Source organism: Seriola aureovittata, chromosome 1 (genome assembly GCF_021018895.1).
Source record: "Seriola aureovittata isolate HTS-2021-v1 ecotype China chromosome 1, ASM2101889v1, whole genome shotgun sequence".
Taxonomy (NCBI): Eukaryota; Metazoa; Chordata; class Actinopteri; order Carangiformes; family Carangidae; genus Seriola; species Seriola aureovittata.
The window spans coordinates 21,857,593-21,876,002 of NC_079364.1; the positions used below are offsets into that span (position 1 = coordinate 21,857,593).

The 18,410-nt window shown below is 40.9% G+C and overlaps 1 protein-coding gene across 3 annotated transcripts in view; it reads right to left on the minus strand.

Annotated features, from left to right (window-relative positions):
• Window positions 1-18,410, minus strand: part of nfatc3a (nuclear factor of activated T cells 3a) — a 64,129-nt gene that overhangs the window by 3,779 nt on the left and 41,940 nt on the right. For all 3 annotated transcript variants that reach the window (XM_056383277.1, XM_056383293.1, XM_056383286.1), the window contains exons 7-9: window positions 14,018-14,073; window positions 13,711-13,837; window positions 10,431-11,513 (exon numbers count right to left, since the gene is read on the minus strand). In XM_056383277.1, coding sequence (XP_056239252.1) covers window positions 10,431-11,513; window positions 13,711-13,837; window positions 14,018-14,073 — 1,266 coding nt within the window. The remainder of the gene's footprint in view (window positions 1-10,430; window positions 11,514-13,710; window positions 13,838-14,017; window positions 14,074-18,410) is intronic.

Below are 18,410 nucleotides of genomic sequence, written 5' to 3' on the forward strand. Positions count from 1 at the left end.
CCAGAACCTGATTTTAAATAAATAACAGATAACTTTTTCTCTGTGCTGTTGCCTGTTTTTTTTATTTTATCTTTTTTAGCCAGCGTGCGTGATTGTTTTACATCTGCAGCCTCCATTCAGTATTTACACTTAGACCACAAGAGACACAGCAGGGAGCTTGTAAAAACTGCAGCCGTGATGTGAATCAACTTCAGATACTTTGACATGGTGAGGAAAGACACAGAGAGGACAGAAAGGACAGAGAGAGGGAGAGGGAGAGATGGAGAGAGAGAGGGAACTTTGGTTTGTTGGGAATTAATGGAAAATATGATGTGAATGTTTTTTCTATTATAACAATATGTGTCTGTAGTTTTTGTCCTGAGGCCTCTTTGTGTGATTTCTCTGAAGTGTTTTAAAGGTGATGATGACTGGTCAGAGACAAGGAGCACAGAAATCAGGCTAGGCAAACTGGTTTGGGGGGGTGCAGCAGAGCCCTCTGGCCCAGTTTGACACTGGGCGATTTACAAGCAGACCTGTCAGTACATGAGTACATGACAGTGAAAACGAAGCTTGTTTACTCACCACCTATCTCTGTCCATTTGTGCAACTGTGCTTTCACACATACCACAGGCAATAATAAACAAATGTTTTACTGTAAGTCAGTTTTTTTTTTTAAAATGGCAGGGGGGGTGACTCAGTCAGCGATGACGAGCAGCCATCCCAGCCATCTCTGTTTCATGAGAGAAAAGAAACTGTATTTAAATTTGATGACACACACAGAGGACACTAAACTATACATCTGCGAAACAAATGCCTTCAATAAAAATGTTACTACAACCTCCATCAGTTTAGTAAAACATAGACATCAATGTAATCTTTACATTTAAAATCTTAGTTTCCTATCTGTTTCACTATTTACTACACGTCCTCCATTAAACACCTCATTCATTTTACATTACATCGGTCACAGGACCAAGAGTTTTAATATAACTGTGCTTCACTGTTAATTCTGTTGTTTTATTTGTTGTTTTCTGCTACTTGCTTTTGTGTCTGGCCACCATCACTCACATCATCCTGTTAGCGTGGGAGGCTCTTCCTTTCCCATGTCAACCATATTCTCACACACACACACACACACACACACACACACACACACACACACACACACACACACACACATGCGCACACAGAGTCACACTTACAGCACCACCACGCACTTATGAGACTAGACTGTGACTATCAAAGCAAACATTTACCTTTGTATATAGAAGGCTGCGGTATAATATACAACAAGTTGGCCAGTTTATCGATTTGTCAGACGAATCCATTGGTGAAATAAAACGGTGATGGAGGACTACACATCTCCTTTAAAGGGCATGACCGTTCAAAAGACAAGCGTGCAACTGTGCTCAAAATAAACAGCATCTTACAAGTGTTAAAGGACCACTGGCACAGCACAGCAGCTGTATCGATAACATGAAAAAAGCTCGTCACTGTGCTTCTGTTGTCCAACCTCAACACTGGCTTAGTGAAATTTAGATGAGAAATGTTTAATATTTCACCCCTAACACTGTTGACACAGAACAAATGTAGAAAAGACCTTAAATGGGATTACACTCAACTTTAAAAATAAAAGGCTGTAATTTCAACACTTATAACTTAAACTGCTGGATCAATCACAGGGCAATATTTACAGGCCTATCATAAGCCAGCTGCACATCTGAACTCTTATGTGGTAAACTCTGTAGTGCAGTTAATTTATGGGAGTGAATCTGCTCCAACACCGCAGTAATATGAGCAAAGTAGTGTGAACTGCGACAGACCGACATCAAGTGGGCGTCTGCAAAAACATATCACTTTCCGCTGTACCGATTAGATTGTTGCAGGGGCAAACATTAACATATTGACTGATAATTTAACTCAGGAGAGACGCGCTGAGAGCAATTAGCATAAAATGACCTAAAAACCTGTGACTCAAGCAAGTGTAACTTTAGAGTTATTCCTCTCTATTTGATTCATTTTGAGGCGTCACTCTCGATATTACAGCCGCACTCGATGTATAAAGTCAGACAAACTGATTTGGTTGGCCGTTTGAAAAAAGTTGTACTTATTGTTGGAAGAGAATTTCCATCTCAGTCTCAGAACAGACTTAAAATGCAAATAAGGAGACGGCGCCTCGGAACATTTATGTCACATAGTCGTTGTTGTTTTCCATCTGAGTCGATGTCAACAACCTACTGAGAAAATAATCAATTTTATGATCAAATTTGGCACGTAAGGAGGCAAAACTAAAAATATAAAGCACAAATTAAACTTCAGTAATCTACAAAAGATTCTTTCTAAAGGAAAACAAAAAAATGTAAACCTATAAAAAGTTCAATTGATAAATAGAAAATAAAAATAATATATACAATAATATATAATATTTTCCATTACACAGAAGGTTAGTTTTCCCAGATCATTGTCAATCTATGCTTCAGATACAATCACTCAATTTAAGCTGGAACTCCACACATCAATGATCCAGAAGTGAAAGAGAGGTTTGAGTCGAGCACGGCCTGTGACAAGTTTCATATGCTGATGTTGTTTTCTCAGATTTACTGGTATTGTTCATGACAGTGCAACAGAAAGCCGGTGTAGTAAGTGTGGCTCCCAATGGCTCCACCGAAAGGAGATCCTCTGCAGATGACTGGGAGGGGGGCTCCCTAGTCAAAATATACATCTGCAGTCAGCCGACTACTACTACTGCAGGTGCTGCTGCCAGCAGCCTTTCACTATCACCCTCACATGCTGCCCTGTGAGCTTGCATGAGTTAAGTTGTTGATTTGGCAGCATATTTTTCACCATGCAGACACATTTTATCATGAAAATATCAATTCTAATATTTAGACCCACATCTCTTTGTGTAATGTGACATTTTCTTTAGCAGTGGTGGTAATCAATTCTCTGCACAGCTTAATGAATACAGAGGAACATTTGCCATTCAGTGCAGAGAAAACAGGGGAAGTCTTAAATCTCTGCGAACTGGGCTGGTAATGGTCATTTGCTGGGTTAAGCACTGCTACTGACCGGCAGTGCTCATCAGTAAGAGTCAGGAACAAGCAAGAGGGTTCAGATTAATGTCACAAAACTGTGCACAAGAAAGACATGACGCCTGCATCCTGAAAAAAAAAAACCTCACTCACTAAAACTGTATCAACAAAATGTCATACAGACAGACATTTTGTAGCTTTTAAAGTAAATTGTAAAACTTGAAATGAATTTATTGTCAACTCTACCTATGCTAAATTAATTGGTGTCAGGGGATTCTTTAATTTCCTAGAGACCACTGTGATTAGTTAATCTCATTTCTAAAGTGCATGTCCATGGAGGTATATTGAAAAGATTTCCATAATGCAAAACAGGGATGAAAGGGGCAGATGGACACTCAGTACGATAAACATGTCAACTGTCCAAATGGAAAATGGGTAATTATCATAACCCTCTATGACAAACTGAAAAAAGTTCCCTGACCCAGGAATAAAAAACATTACTCTGGCAGAGCAGCTTAAGCAAATAACTTGAAGATCGACTGATTGTTCAGTCCAACAAATGAAGACAACATGCCACAATGGAAAACATTTGTGCAAAGGGAACAGAGAGAGGCAAGACTTGGTTTGCCTGCAAGAGGGAATATCAAAGCACACAGTTTCCATTTGCAGGGCCCTGTAATGACATGCATACGTCTTCACAAAGCCTCGGGTATGAGAGCAAACATGAAGTAAAAATCCACTGAGCGATCGCACACATTGGAAATAGACGGTCAGTTGATGGAATTTGTATTGAAGTCTTCCAGGTCTGCTCAGTAAAGCCTTTTCTGGTTCACTCTTTTAACTCTGCTGCTGCTGCTGCTCTGTGACCCTTTTCTGTTTCATTTTAATTTCACTTTTGGAGTAAGTGAATGAGTGGGTGAGGGCACAGAGCACACCGGAGAGGCTTGTTAAAAAGTCAGTTTCTCAAAGTCACTCATCTCTGTGAATCATCTGTGGATTTCCCATCTGATTTGACGGTAAGTGATTCACAAGACTTCCATCTTTGATCCACGACACAGAATAGTGGCTCCGCTCAGCAGATGACCACAGGACTGGGCTTCCGGAAGGAAACCACTGGAGCCCCAACGGCCACCAGGGGAGATCGACAAAGCCCACTAGAGTAGTTAATAGTACATACTGTAGGACTTATCAGCACAGAGCATGAAGCTGATGAGTTTCTGGTATCAAAACCATAATTACACTTTATCTTTTCCTACAATTCAATGGGTGGTGGTGGGTCATGAATAAAAATCGGATTTGTTTTTTTCACTTAAGCATAGTTCTGGTCAATGTTTCCTGTTCCATACAACCAAAGAGATGCAACTAATGATTGTTTTTATTATATATGATTTGTTTTGTCTATAAAATCTATAAAATGCTTGTTATAATTTCTTAAAGCACAAGGGGAAATCTTCAAAAACCCTGTCAGTCTTTACTACCACATAAGACAAAGAAAGCAAATCTTTACGTATGGGGGACTGACACTTTTATTTTTGTTGATCAATAAACCATTTGCTTTTCAAAAAGTTTAAAATTGGAGTTGAGAAAAATACTATTTTCTGCATCACGATGACATCAAACAACATATGGTGGCGACTTAACAGCAGCACGCTACGGTGACTCACCAAAAGCTCACAGAAAAACTCAGTGTTTACACACACTCACACACACACTTGCATACACACATTTCAAGAGGTCTGCATTTAGTAAAGGGAGTGAAATCTACTCCATCACATGGTCAAGTCTTCATTTGTGCACTGTGAGAAATGTGGAGAGTAATATTCATTTTCCAGTCAAACACTGGCTCTCGAAGCCTGGCTGACGAGCGCAAATCAACACCGACACACAGGAAGAGCAACAAGAGCAGCACAATGCAACGCAACAGATAAAACCATTGCAAAATCCACATTATGGTGGCACTATTCATTTTCCTAATTATGTGGCATGTAAACATTCAGAAGCATGAACTAAGAGTAAATAAGTTGCTCTCAACCCCACTGAGGGATTTTCAGGCTTCCCCTCCTGTCTAAAGAAAAAGCAGCACTAGCACAGTCTCCACACCAGACTCCAGCCTCTGCCAAGACCTCTGCATTACACTCTCTAAGTCCTTAATTGTATGGAAAGATGACAAAGAAAGTCAGTTTCCGCTTGTTTCAGGGGAAAAGACCAGCAAATATTTGCCATTGTTTTTAATGAGCAGCGGCAGCAGCAGCAGCAGCAGCGTTCAACGGAAACGTATTTTCCTTCCACTGTTGTTTTTTCATGTTGTCAAATCAGGAGTTCTGTGTTACTTCTCTGTTATGGTTGGCTAATTGTGCCATGAAACCTGTGACTAAGATGGTCCCATGCATACACATGCATGAAAAAAATAAAAAACAATGGATGATTTATATCTGCTTATTTCATACAAGTAATCACAGTTAAATTAACTACAGTTATGTTTACATTTCTTTCTGGTTGTGTAAACATGCATAAAGATATCAGATTTATGAAGAACTAGTTTGTCTGATGCAATTTCTCCCATGACTCCAATGTTTCATAACAAGGCTGCTCAGCCAGCATTGCCAATGCTTTTACTGTAAATGGCTTTAATTTAACCTTAATTTACACTGTTGATCATTGAAATAACGATTAATGAAGCAGGTGCATTTGCAGTAGGGAAAAAAAACATCTACCAAGTTCAAATCAGTTTTTCAGGCCTTTCCAAAGGGAAAATGTGAATCAAGGTAATTTACAAAGGGAGCCAACAAAAAAGGTCATTTCCAAGTCTAATTTCATGTTTAATTTAGTTTGGGATACACCCGGAGTCGTATTTCTTGCCACCTGTCAAAGGTAAATCCAATACTCACTGGAATTTTCTCTGTGGCCTGGTCAGCCAACTCCTGAGAAAGATATCCAGGTCTTTTTTGGATTGCTTGAATTTGGCCTCTTCACCACTCACTTGTTTTACTCATTTACGGCTCTCAGCCATTTTGCAACATTCAGAGAGCATACAGTCAGAGTGTGGGCAGAGAGCAGCTGCCCATGAGCTTAAAACTGTGAAGACTGGGATGTTGATTCTCAGTGGGATCTGTCAAGCATTTCTCACTGCAAATGACAATGCTTGTCTTTATGTTAAATCAATAGTTCAACTTTGCAGGACTCACCTGAAAAAAATAAATACCACTCTCTCATTTCTCTCTGCTAAATATGAAGCCACAGCAAGCAGGTGGTTAGCTTAGCTTAGCATAAAGACTGGAAAAAGGGGGGAGCAGCTAGCCTGAGTCTTTCTCATAATATCTTGTTATCTTGTCTGATTTTAAGGGCAATCAGTGGAGACCTCATGAAGTAACTGCTTCCCACCAAGAAATAGTCCATGTCATTTATAAATTTAAAATTCTTTTGTATGGATTAAACAAATAAGACGTGCCATGTTAATTAGAAAGCTTTGGAGGTGCAGGTGGGGGTTTCTGTTGCCTTAGAGAGAGCCAGGCTATCTCCTTCCCCCTTTTTCCAGGCTTTATGCTAAGCTAAGGTGGCTATGGTGGTTATAGCCTCATATTTAACATTCAAACAAGAGTGTGTTTCTAAAAAGTCTGTACCCTTGTAAAGATAGAAAAACAGAACAATAAAAAAAAGTGTATTTAAAAGCGGACACTGCCTCGTATATTTGATTACATCTACAGGATAATGTGTGTGTCGCTCCTTGTGTGTGTGCTGTGTCAGTGTCTCTCTCAAGGCATGCAGGCAGCAGGGCTCGGCCTATTCTTAACCCTCAAAGCTGCGCTCGCAGTTTGAGGCAGCTGTGCATTTGGGCTGGGCAGGGCCAACAAAAGACCAGCTTTTGTTGTGGACACACACTGCGTACACTACCGACGCTGCGGTTACTGCTTAAACACGCACACAGACAATCACACACGTGCTATTTCTCCCCATCCACACTGTAAATATAGGGATCGTCACGCACTGATTAATTAGTTAAATGCACAGGTCGGCAGCACAGGGGCTTCAGATTCTGTCACCATGACTGCTGTAATCATCCTCACAGGAGGGCCCAGTCTTCAAGCCACTACTATGTTTATAAAGTAGCCAAACACATAAGGGCCTGACGTGTGACGTCACACATGGGATAGATGGTGGGCATTTATTAAAATTAAAACAATAATAATATTCTGTCAATCATCTATACCTGCTGATCCTAAATCATTTAATAGGAATAAAGTGAATAGAGCCTGTACTTGTTTATTTGTTGAGGTACTGACACTCCATGGTCTCTACACCAAATGGCCAAGCAGTGACCATGAAAAACCTGTCTTTGATAATATTTCATGATGGCAGCACCCAATCCAACTTTGATCTGTTAGGTCTTAGACATCAAAGCAGAAGAAATACACAAAGCTGCACATTTTGGTGACATTGAGATACATCCCATGCTGCTTTGGTGGAAACTTCCTTCTTTGCTGTTCCAGTTCACTGCCTTTGTTAACACCTTCTCTCTTTTTTTTCATTGCAAAACCTAATAAAAATAAATCCTTGCAGGCTGTCAGCTATAATTTCAAAGCAGCCATTTTTCATTTCATACATATCATATGACATTTTTATATTTGGATTAAGTAACTGTCACATCTTCAGTTAATATTGACATAAACAATATGAACCGTAAAAAGCATTACATTTTCCAGTGTACACTTCACTTTAATCTCAAATGCCAAGTTTATTTCAGATTGAATGTCTCGGCTGAGTGACCCTGCAGTGGGGTTGGATCCTGAACTTGTCTGTCCATCTGTCTGTCAGTCTGTCTTCTCACCTCCTGTGTCTCCTACTTTACACACACACACACACACACACCTCCGCAACATTAAACAGACACACAAACACAATATACCATCTCTGTGTCAGCCTCACACACACACACACACACACACACACACACACACACACACACACACACACACACACACACACACACACACACACACAAACACACCAAGACACACACCAAGACACACATCGCAAGCATGCTCTGGTGTGCGTCACAAGGGCCATCTGCTTGCTAACCAGAACAGTTTTCTACACATTCACAATCGTATTCCCTCTCGTGCCGCTGACACAAGTCAGTGATAGTTTATTTCACGTACGATAAACATATGATATCGTGCAAAATTATGATCCAGCCTCTGCTTCATTTTTATACAGGCCAGAAAGCTGTTTAAAGATAAATGTTCCGAAACACATTGAATGTTTTACTTAAGGGTTTGGTGTGAAAGTTCATGGGTTGATGGGAGGAAAGGTAACGCTACCTCATCCTCAAATGTCTAAAGTCCATGTTAAAAGAGTGACGTGCTGATGGCAGTTTTAATCACAGTAATTGTAGATAGAAGGTTGGTATCCCTTATTTTAACAAAATTAATCACACAGCCAGACCTAGTGGTTATATACACTGCCTTAAAATGTCCATTATGCATAACTGCTTTAAGGTATCATTCTGGATATTTGAGTCTATAGATAGCCAGCATAAAGGTACCTCTTTTATATTATATGAATCTACGTGCAATTGCGGTACATTTGCATATGTCTGTCTACCCTCATCTATCTGTCTGTCAAACTGGGGTGAATGTGATCTACTTAAGAGAGTGTGCTGCGACCTCCTAAAACTCAGAGCTCGGTGAAGCTCCACGTTGCTACTTCAAAATATGGCCTACAGAGCTGGGCTGGCACAGAAAGCTATTTTTAGCCACAGGCTCAAAGGGAGCTTACATTCCCGGTTGAACCGTGTCACTCACAAACTTTTCTCACACTTTTTTCAGTGCGAGCGTAGCCAGCTACTTTCACAGCGGCTGTGTGTCTGACTGTGCCTGTGTGACAGCGGGAGAGACCGACTAAATCTGACTCACTGGTTTTATGTGAAAAAGTAAACAGATATAATGTTTGCACACATGCATTCACATGTGAGGCTGTGAAAAACGAGTCTGACGAAAAAGCTTTGTCATCAGGCTTTTTTACACAGGTAACATGCTTAAATGTGTATTAGGGTGTGTGTATGCATAAGTATTATGCACTGATGAATGAAGTGGTTGTTGGTCTTTCACACGTGACTTATTGACAATAGCCCTGTGTTAATTAGGGTGACCCTTGCTAGCACACATTATCACACCTACCTGACACAGCTTCACTGGGCTATTTATTAACCCTAAACCTTTACAACCCTGATTTGAATATGGCACTGGGGTCAACAAAAAACACCAGACGAGGCTCTGAATGGCAGATAAGGAGGTAGATGATTTAGAACAGCTTGAAGGAACATATTTTCAGTAAAGAAGTAGAGTTCATGGATGAGAGAAAAAAGCTGCTAAATGCATGTGCTGACTCCATGGTCAATTGTTAAGTCAACAAGTTCTCCTGAGCATCCTAATTAGAGATGTTAACGCACGTACACTCTCACTCGCATACACACAAACACACACAGGATGTAATTACTGCAGCAGCACACAACTGTAGCCTCCGTGTTCAGCATGTAGCACAAAATGATGCAATCCTCTCCCTCTCCCCAGTTCCAAGAAGTCAAAAAACACTAAGTGTAATTAATCTCCAAACTGCTGCCAGAGATATAAAAGCTTAGCGATTTACAATTAGGCCCTTTAATATGATACTATAGTTATCAGTCCTATTGTGTCTATGTTATCCAATACTAAGTCACTGGACCCCCCAGTAATGAACCTGTGTATACAACTGTGCGCTGCAATGACAGATGAAACACTATCACCTTAATCAGGCATCAAGGTTTCAGCCTCTTGAAAATACAACAACTGGTGCTCTGTATTGTTTTACATCATCAGATACAAATTTATCTTGCGAGTCACATATTGTAGGGTAAATTTAATCCCTCAGCGGTCGCTTGTTTTAGACTGTAAATGAGATTGATCACAGATGGGTGCGCTCTAAATATCTCATGTAGAAGGACAGGGTCAGGAAGGAAAATGTGATAATGAGAGCAGTAAGACTGGATTGACAGAAAACTGAAGAATGAGAGTCGAAGAGACATTTAATGACACACAGAGCAAGACGGACATACTGTACACAGGGAAAGAAACAAAGGTCGATGGGGGGGCAGTGGGTGTCCACTGAGAATCTTTGTCTGAGATCCAGCTTCTCTTTTAATTGTTTTTAACTGTTTCAGATTGGCCTTGTCTATGTGCCTGTGTGTGACTGCCTCCATGAGATTCAAGTTAAAATAAAATAAAATTTTCATTGTCATCCTGGCGCTTCGTTCTCACTTACTGAACAATAAAAGTATACAAGGGAGGTATTTCTAAAACTGGTTGATGCTATTGCCCTCAATGGCTCTCAGTGATTTCCTGCTTATCAGACAAAAAAAGCATGACATTTCTGTAGTAGTCTTACCATCATCCAGCGTGATGTCCTGCAGGCCGATAGAGCGGAAAGTGGGCTCTCTGTCCTCGGGCTCCTGCTTGATGTTCAGCCTCTCCCCGTCCAAAGGGAAGGGCCCCTGAGGGCTTAGAGGGTGAACCAGAGGGCCGGCTGCTGCTGGGGAGAGACTGGCCATGACTGGACTTGTAGCTTGGGGAGAAGGCTGCTGTTGGAGGGGCCCCAGAGGACTGCCGCCTGAAGTAGGGGAGGAGGAGGTGGGAGACTGGTAGGGCAGCGAGTGGAGCTGAGGGGAGGAAGGCCCAGAGTGTGGAGAGGGGATCATCCGTGGTGGAGGAGCACTGGACGGTGTGGGGCAAGAGGCTGACCTTTGACTTACTGGGTGGTAGCCCATGGCCCTCTGCAGCTGGGAGGAGTGTTGCCCTACAAGGGGGTGACCACTGGAAGAGGGAACCTGGGTGGGATTTGGAGAGCAGTGATAGCCTCCAAGTGTTTGGAGGTGTGGGGACGAGGGGGAGAGCATGGGTTGCTGGCTCTGGGGAGACCCAGCAATGGGATTGGTGCTTGAAGAGGAGGGAGCTGATGGTGAGGAGCAAGGGGAGGGGGAGTACACCATCCCCATACCCATTGGGTGTGATGCTGCACTGGGGCTCTGCTGAAAGGGCATCCTCTCATAGCCCTGAGGAGGAAGGCTGGACTGGCCATTGAAGGGCAGGCTATGACCATGACTGTGGCTGTGCTGCATAGGCTGGTAAGAGGGCCGGGGAGGAGCAGAAAGAGGAGCAGGAGCAGAGCTCGGGTGGAACGTCATGTGGCAATCTGCAGGGGGGTGGTGCAAACTGCGACTCTGGAGGTGAGGCAGGTGCTGGAAAGACGGGGAGCCCAGGGAGGGGCAGGTGGCCTGCAGGGGTAGCAGACCAGGTCCAGAGCCCGTGGCCAGGCCGTGAGGGGAGCTGGACAGAAGGTTGTCCGATGGGTGGCCCTGCTCAGGAGAAGGCAGCTGGGTGCGCACCAGACTGGTAGCATGTGCCAGGGGCATGGACATAGGGGGTACTGCAGGAAGGTCCAGCTCGTCTCTGTGCTCCTGTTTCACCATGACTAAAGAGGTATACACAGAGAGATGTGATGAAAGAGGAAAGACAGACAAGACAAAAGAGAAAAGCCACATTGTCAGTTATGTTCGTCAATCAAATACTGCAACAAGAGAAAGAAAGAAAAGCCTTGCAATATATAAATTTGTCAAGTCACTACATTGCAACATTGATGGTGTCACTGCTATTTTTGCTTCAGGTATACTAGTCGAGAGACTTCAACTAGCTAAAAAAGGAAGGTGTTTCAGGTTTTTCCACATTCTCAACCCCCACTAATTCTCTCAGTCTGTGGCTTTAAAGGTGAAATAAGTCCAGTACAATCTGAAAAACCAGTCACAAGAATCTCAAAGCAGTGAACAGTATCTGAAATGTATGGATTATGAAATGAGTCTCCTCCTTAAAAAAAAGCCTCCCAAATATGGAGTGACATTTTGATAATAAATGGGGCCATTCCCTTTTACTGTGAGAGCTCACAGCACTGCTATGCCAATCGGTAACCTATTTCCCAATCTGGTGCCTTGTGACAGTGAGTTTTATTTTTATCCAGCTCTGAATCAGAGGGAGAGCATATGTTGTCAGTCTGGGTGCCATCATGTGAAATGTTGTGTGGGAAGAGGAGCTGAGTGCCCCCCAGCCCAGATCAGACCAACAGAACAAACGAGTTCACTGATCGTGCCCTCTACTCACCCCCGTCATGCCTGTGGGACTGAGAGGCAAGACGCACAAAAAGGCCAAACGGGGTTTATTCTGGCTGAAAATGGAGCCAGATGGATATCAAGGGCAAGGGAAGGGTAATATACTGTAGATTTAAATTATTGTTGTTTATAATTGAAGTCAGGGTTCTCTCATTTTTAATGCAACATTAATACAGCCTCAAAATTGAACACAACCATGTGAGGTTTAGCAGTGTTTTCCTTGAAAAGTGTTTGAAAAATATTGATGCCTGTCTGACAATGCAGCAATTTCAAAATACAGATCTTATTTTGCTCCCCAATTTTAACTGTAAACATGTTTCTAGTTGTGTTTTCATGTTTTCAAGTGTTTTCCAGACAACCTTCTTAGAATTCATCCTTAAATTGGGCCATGGCCTTTGCAGCTCAGCCCACGATGAAACATGAAACACAACAGATTGACTGAATTTTTTTTTTCTTGCCACAATAAAGCAGGCGGTGTCCATGGTGACACTAGTGGTGTCAGCGACCCAGCCTGACTGACAGAGCAGGGTTATTGTACTCTGCTCTGATTGGCTGCCCTAATCTGTAAACGGGGAAAACAGGAACTGCCTGTGCCGAGTGGGCGTGCTTGCAAACAGAAAGGCTGGGTGGGTGGAGGGGCAAGGCTGCTTATACACGTATACACACACACAAACATACACACTGTTGCGGTAAAAGTCAGGGTTTGGATATGTTGCACAAAATGCTCACATGCTATTATATTCCGCCAACGGTGTTTTCAGTTTGACTAGCTTGAAAAAAAAAATACAATAACAATATCAAATAGCAAGGCAGGAACTTGATTTTAATGAAAAACATTGAGGAAACTTTAAGATCAAAATATCATGAGCACTGAGTTTCCTTGCTGCTAAAATAATTATATCAAACCACAACTCAGGGGCTATGTATAGTAAAAGTTTCCTGGATAGCAAAAGATTTGCATCATAAAACCCCATGCAAATACAGTGCATGTGAGGAAAAAAAGTTGGCTTGGAAGTTTGAGGAGGCTTTACAAAATAAACAGTTGGCAGGTGCCGATGTTATTGTTAGTGGAAGAGCCCCCTTTAAACCACAGCAATGGTTTCTTTGGAGAGAGAAAGAGAGAAATTGGGTTAGTGAAACCCCTGTGGAGAAGCCTGCAACACAGCGAGCACGTTACAACTGTCTCTGCTGTCAGTCAAACTCCTTGCCATTGCCTTGGGAGCTTCAGTACAGCAAGAAGTAATACACCCAAAGGAATATAAAGCAAAGCTTCAGAGAATGTTTTCATGTAAATGTCTGTAAAATTAGTTGAAGAAAAATTACTTAAGGTCTCAAATACGTTAGCATCTAAAAACAGCATGAGATTAGCAAAACTCTGCTACCTTGTCTGACTTGTTTTGTTCCCCAAGGATTTTGTCTTTAAATTTTGCAGTTATGAATTTAAAATAATAATAAAATAATCTATAAAAATAAATTCTTGATGGCCTTCTTTAGAATCTCTCATCTCACCTGAAAGGTAAGTGAAGCGTTGTGATTGGCTCCTTTTCCGCTTGCCATTGCAGACATAAAACTGCACCTGCACAGCTGAGCCCACAGTCTTACTGTGGTAGGGAGGAACATCTACCACGATGCACGACTATGAAAAACATTTGATATCATTTACAAACACATAATGCCAACAAAACATCTTGCAATTTACATATATTAAAATAAAAATACCAGCGCAAACATTTATCACAAACAAATATATTTCACTGCAAATATTACAGACAAAATGCTATAGAATTACTGCACAGGCAAATAAATGACTACTTACTCCTTGAGTTTTCTCTCGTATTATTTTTGCCTCAACTTCCCATTGTGGCCGTCCATCTAAAAGGAATGTTTAAGAAAAGACGCGTAAATAAACCTAGTGCCATAAACAGGAAAATACACTACACACAAGTTACAATGTATCTGAGAACCTTTTACTGTACATACTGGACCCTCACATCTTTTTTCGTTCATCATTCCTCTCACTCTCCTCTCAAAATCACAAAAATTGTGATGACGCAGAGTACAGCAGCATTTTATCACATTCTCACATACTTTCTATTTTTTAGACAATGCAACCTAAATCATCCAGACATGCAACTTGAAAATACAACTTTAAAATAGGCATAAAAAAATATTTTAGTGGAGTGAAAATGAATATAATTTACTGTAAAATTGATAGCTAACACAGAAGCACAGAAACCCAGGCCACACATGATCACCTATTACTAAAGCTTTTTCATTTAGACCTCTGTTGAAGCACAGTGATATTTTTCAAAGTAGCTTTCCCCATCTGGAGTAGCTCTTTCTCTATTTTCTGTTTTCCTAAAGATGATGTCAGTGTACAGTGCTTTCTCAAACAGACAGGGCTTAAGAACCAGATGAAGCTTCAGAAAAGCACACGATTTCAATTTGTTCTGGGGTACCAAGAGACATCAAAATGATGTCATTTTTAAAGGCCCAGAAGCCCCATGGAGAAAATCTTAGCAGCTATTAAATAGTAATCAAATGTCCAAATATCCTGCTGTTTGTCTTGCCTGGTTAAAATTATGGAGAGAGCAGTGGAATAATTGTATTTATTTTAAAATGCCTTTACACACTGCCAGGTTTCTGGCTAGAAAACATCCTTTCCAGTTTTCCTATGAGGGATCTAATTATTTGGCCAGACATCTTTGGGGCAGCTGCTTGAAGGGAAGCAGTTGGGGTGAAAACACTGACAGGCTTGCAGTGTGGTTGGAAGGAATCACAGTCATCACAGCATCGTGAAGAATAAAAACGTTGACAACTAAGTTAGTACTGAATAGGCTCTCAGTTGAGGCACATTCATTTGCCTGTTTCATGGTACTCAAATGGTGCAAGTATACTCTGCACCTGCATGGCCTTCTCCTCAAAACCCAAAGGATTCCCTCAAATACCACTGTCAGGCATCTGCAACATGTCTGCAGAGAGGACTGGCTTATATGTAGATTCTAACAAAGTAAGTGCTCAGCTGTAAGCCCTGTTACATTCAGGCTATTCAGCTTTCTACGAAAATCCCCACTCTACCGTAGCTCTAAGTAAGTGATTTATCTGTTCTGATCTGAGCCTAACATTAGCCTTAGTTGTAGTGATCAACATAAAGCAGTCATAACCCTAAAGAGATTCTCTCCATTGTAAAGGAAAAGCTTAACTCCTAAATGACGGCGTATTTTTTTCCAATGAGCAAATGACCTTGAATGTCTTTGCAGCTGACAGCAGTGCATTATTGCAGTACTGCTTGTTGACATTCAACAAGCAGGAGCAAGGGCCCCACATGCTCTGTCAGACAACAAGCACTGACAGGAACCTCATACCACACTAAGACAATGACTCGGATAATCCAGACACACTATGCACCCCAGTCAGTGGGGAAAAGAATGTGGACCCACTGTGCCGGAAGACTGAACAAAAATAAAGAAGGTAATTACTGTTTATGTTACAACTGATGCCTTTTGCATCTTTGTAAAAGCACACAGTTGTTTAGCTTTTACAAGAGAAACAACACTGTCACTACAGAATACACATGCTGTATTAGTCACTATTCAAGGCCGTCACTGCTATAGACTTTAAAGTCCACTCCTTTATATAAACAATTATCCTTGTTAAGGTGAAATACTTATACCAATTATGGACTTAATTTTAACATTTATATTTGATGAAGTCTAGAAACCCAAACAACTATTCTTGGTTTTAAGTAAACAATATGTATGTATGTATGTATGTCCTTAAACAAAAACAACTCTAAGTTTAGTTTACATATAAATACAGTGCCAGCAATTCCTAGGGCCCCCGACCTTCCCCTTTATCTGTCTTCCTTTTATACTCTCTCGTCCCCTAACTACTACTTCAAGTAACCTAAAACAAAAAACAAAATAAAATAATTAATCAACAGATATATTTTCTCTTTCCATTCTTTCCTCAAAGATGATTATCAGACCACTGCTTAAGGCTGGAAAAAACAAGAGGAACTGAGGAAGTTCTGAGGACCAAAGTAAAGGTAGCAAAATACAGGAATCATACTAAAGCCATGCATACCAAAATGCAGCAAACCCAAACTATAATTATTTTATGTTTATCTGCTTTAAAATATGATCTCACATGAACAACTGCTTGAATCAGTTTCTGCATATAGTCAAATACTTTATAGTTTATATATAGTTTTATATAGTTTATCTCTGTGTACTAGCAACAATAGGCCAGTCTCTGCAGTTCCTCATGAATCTACTGTTGTCTTTCAATTATGAGAGATGGTGGAAAAATATCTGTCATTGCCTCTCTTTCTTTCTTTTCTTCCATTCCTGTACTTACTCCAATCAGTGCCTTTCTGCACTAAAGCAGGAGGATTAGCCATGATGAGGGGGATCATTTACACAACCTAATCAACATCATCTTCCCCTCCCCTTTCATATTCTTTCTGTCTCCTTCCACAGTCCACTGCCCTCATGCACCATGGGTCCCAGCTTCCCTCCCTACCCAAGATGCACCTCCCTAAGGTTTCCACTTGCTGCTGTGCTATAAAGACTTGACCATCAGTGAGTTGTTTCAACCATGCTACTTTTCTATGCCATGCTTCACCTGGTACACCTCAAAGAGCTAAAGAAATTCCTCTGGGAATGGCTCTCGCTAACAAAAACCTCACCACTCAACTTTCTGCCATGTGTGAACTTGATTCTGTTGCTCTACATCACAAAGGTACCTCGGGCAGGCAGAGACTGGCTCAACAAATGTTATCCATTTAAAATTTCCATCCCAGGGAACAGCTATTACATGTGTTTTGATTACAGAGTGGTGTACAAAAGAGAAAAAAGATAAGGCAGAGAAAGACGAGTGACTTAAAAGAAACAGGATGAATAGCACAGGGAGTTTAACTAAGTAATCTCTTCAGCCTAGGTATTTGCTAAGCAGATATAAGCAACTTTTAAAGTAAAAAATACTGGTTTTAGGAAACAGAGAGTCACTCTGCGTTCATCCTAACCCTCAAGCTCCCACCCTCTCCACACAGGTGGTGCAAGCAGCCAGCAAGAGTTGGTAGTGCAGTGACAGTGATCCTCACTGGCTTCCTAACAGCAAACACCACTGACTGTAATTGCTGTAAATATGGCACATATGCTCTCCCTCACTTATCATCTTCTTTTAGCAGGTCACACTTGCTAATAAGTGTGAGACAAAATATGGGTGAGTTGATGTTCATGACAAAATACGATGGTGAGACAAAGCATGCATCTATTTTGTGTATTTCATTATGAAATTACCATATCTAATGACTATACTGTCCTGTAAAGCATGTGTGTTTGTGTTTTTTGGATAGCAATGATATAAACAAAGTCTTTCCTACCTTCTCTATTTATGTAGGATTACTATATATATGTTTACTTTATTGTCACAAAACAGTACACCCATTTTATGAATATTGGAAAAAATTGTAACATAATGTCTGTACCAGGATATATCAAGACCGTACATTGACACTGCCTCATGATCTGAGTGTTTGTCTCACGATGACCTGACACACAACATTACCAGCAGACATACAGTAAATCTGTTTGGCATTTAACAAAATGCCCTGTGGGAATAGAGGACTTGTTGCGGCTAAGATAAGGATAGATGTGATCTGAGAACACAAACACACACAAAACAATTTTGTTACTAGAATTCAGGGCTGGTTTTAATAGATTTATGATTCAGATCTTTGTATCCTCTTGTGGCAATAGTGGTCATATCACAGAAACAACAGAGAGAAAATCAATATGTGAATACAAAAGATACAGAAGATATTATGGACCTCTTTGCAGTAACACAACATGACTAGGTCAAATCCTAGTGTATGGCTGGACTGCACATGGTCAACGTGCAAAATTGAGGATGTAGTTAAAAATTGTTATGGAACAACTACTTTCAATAAAGGATAGCTAAAGCCTCCTGGAAAAGTTGCTAAATGACGTAATGACCTAATTAGCATATTCCTGATGTCACCACATCTTATCTGCATTCTATCTAGTTTCAGGTCTGTTATCTGTTTGCTTCTCTCCTACTGTCTGAACTCACATAAACTGTATTTTAAAACAGCTGAATTCCCAATAAAACTGTTCTAATGTTTTCCGTTTCTGTTGTCAATGGAACAAGTATGAAATAGTGACTGAAACCCAGCCGATTAAGAC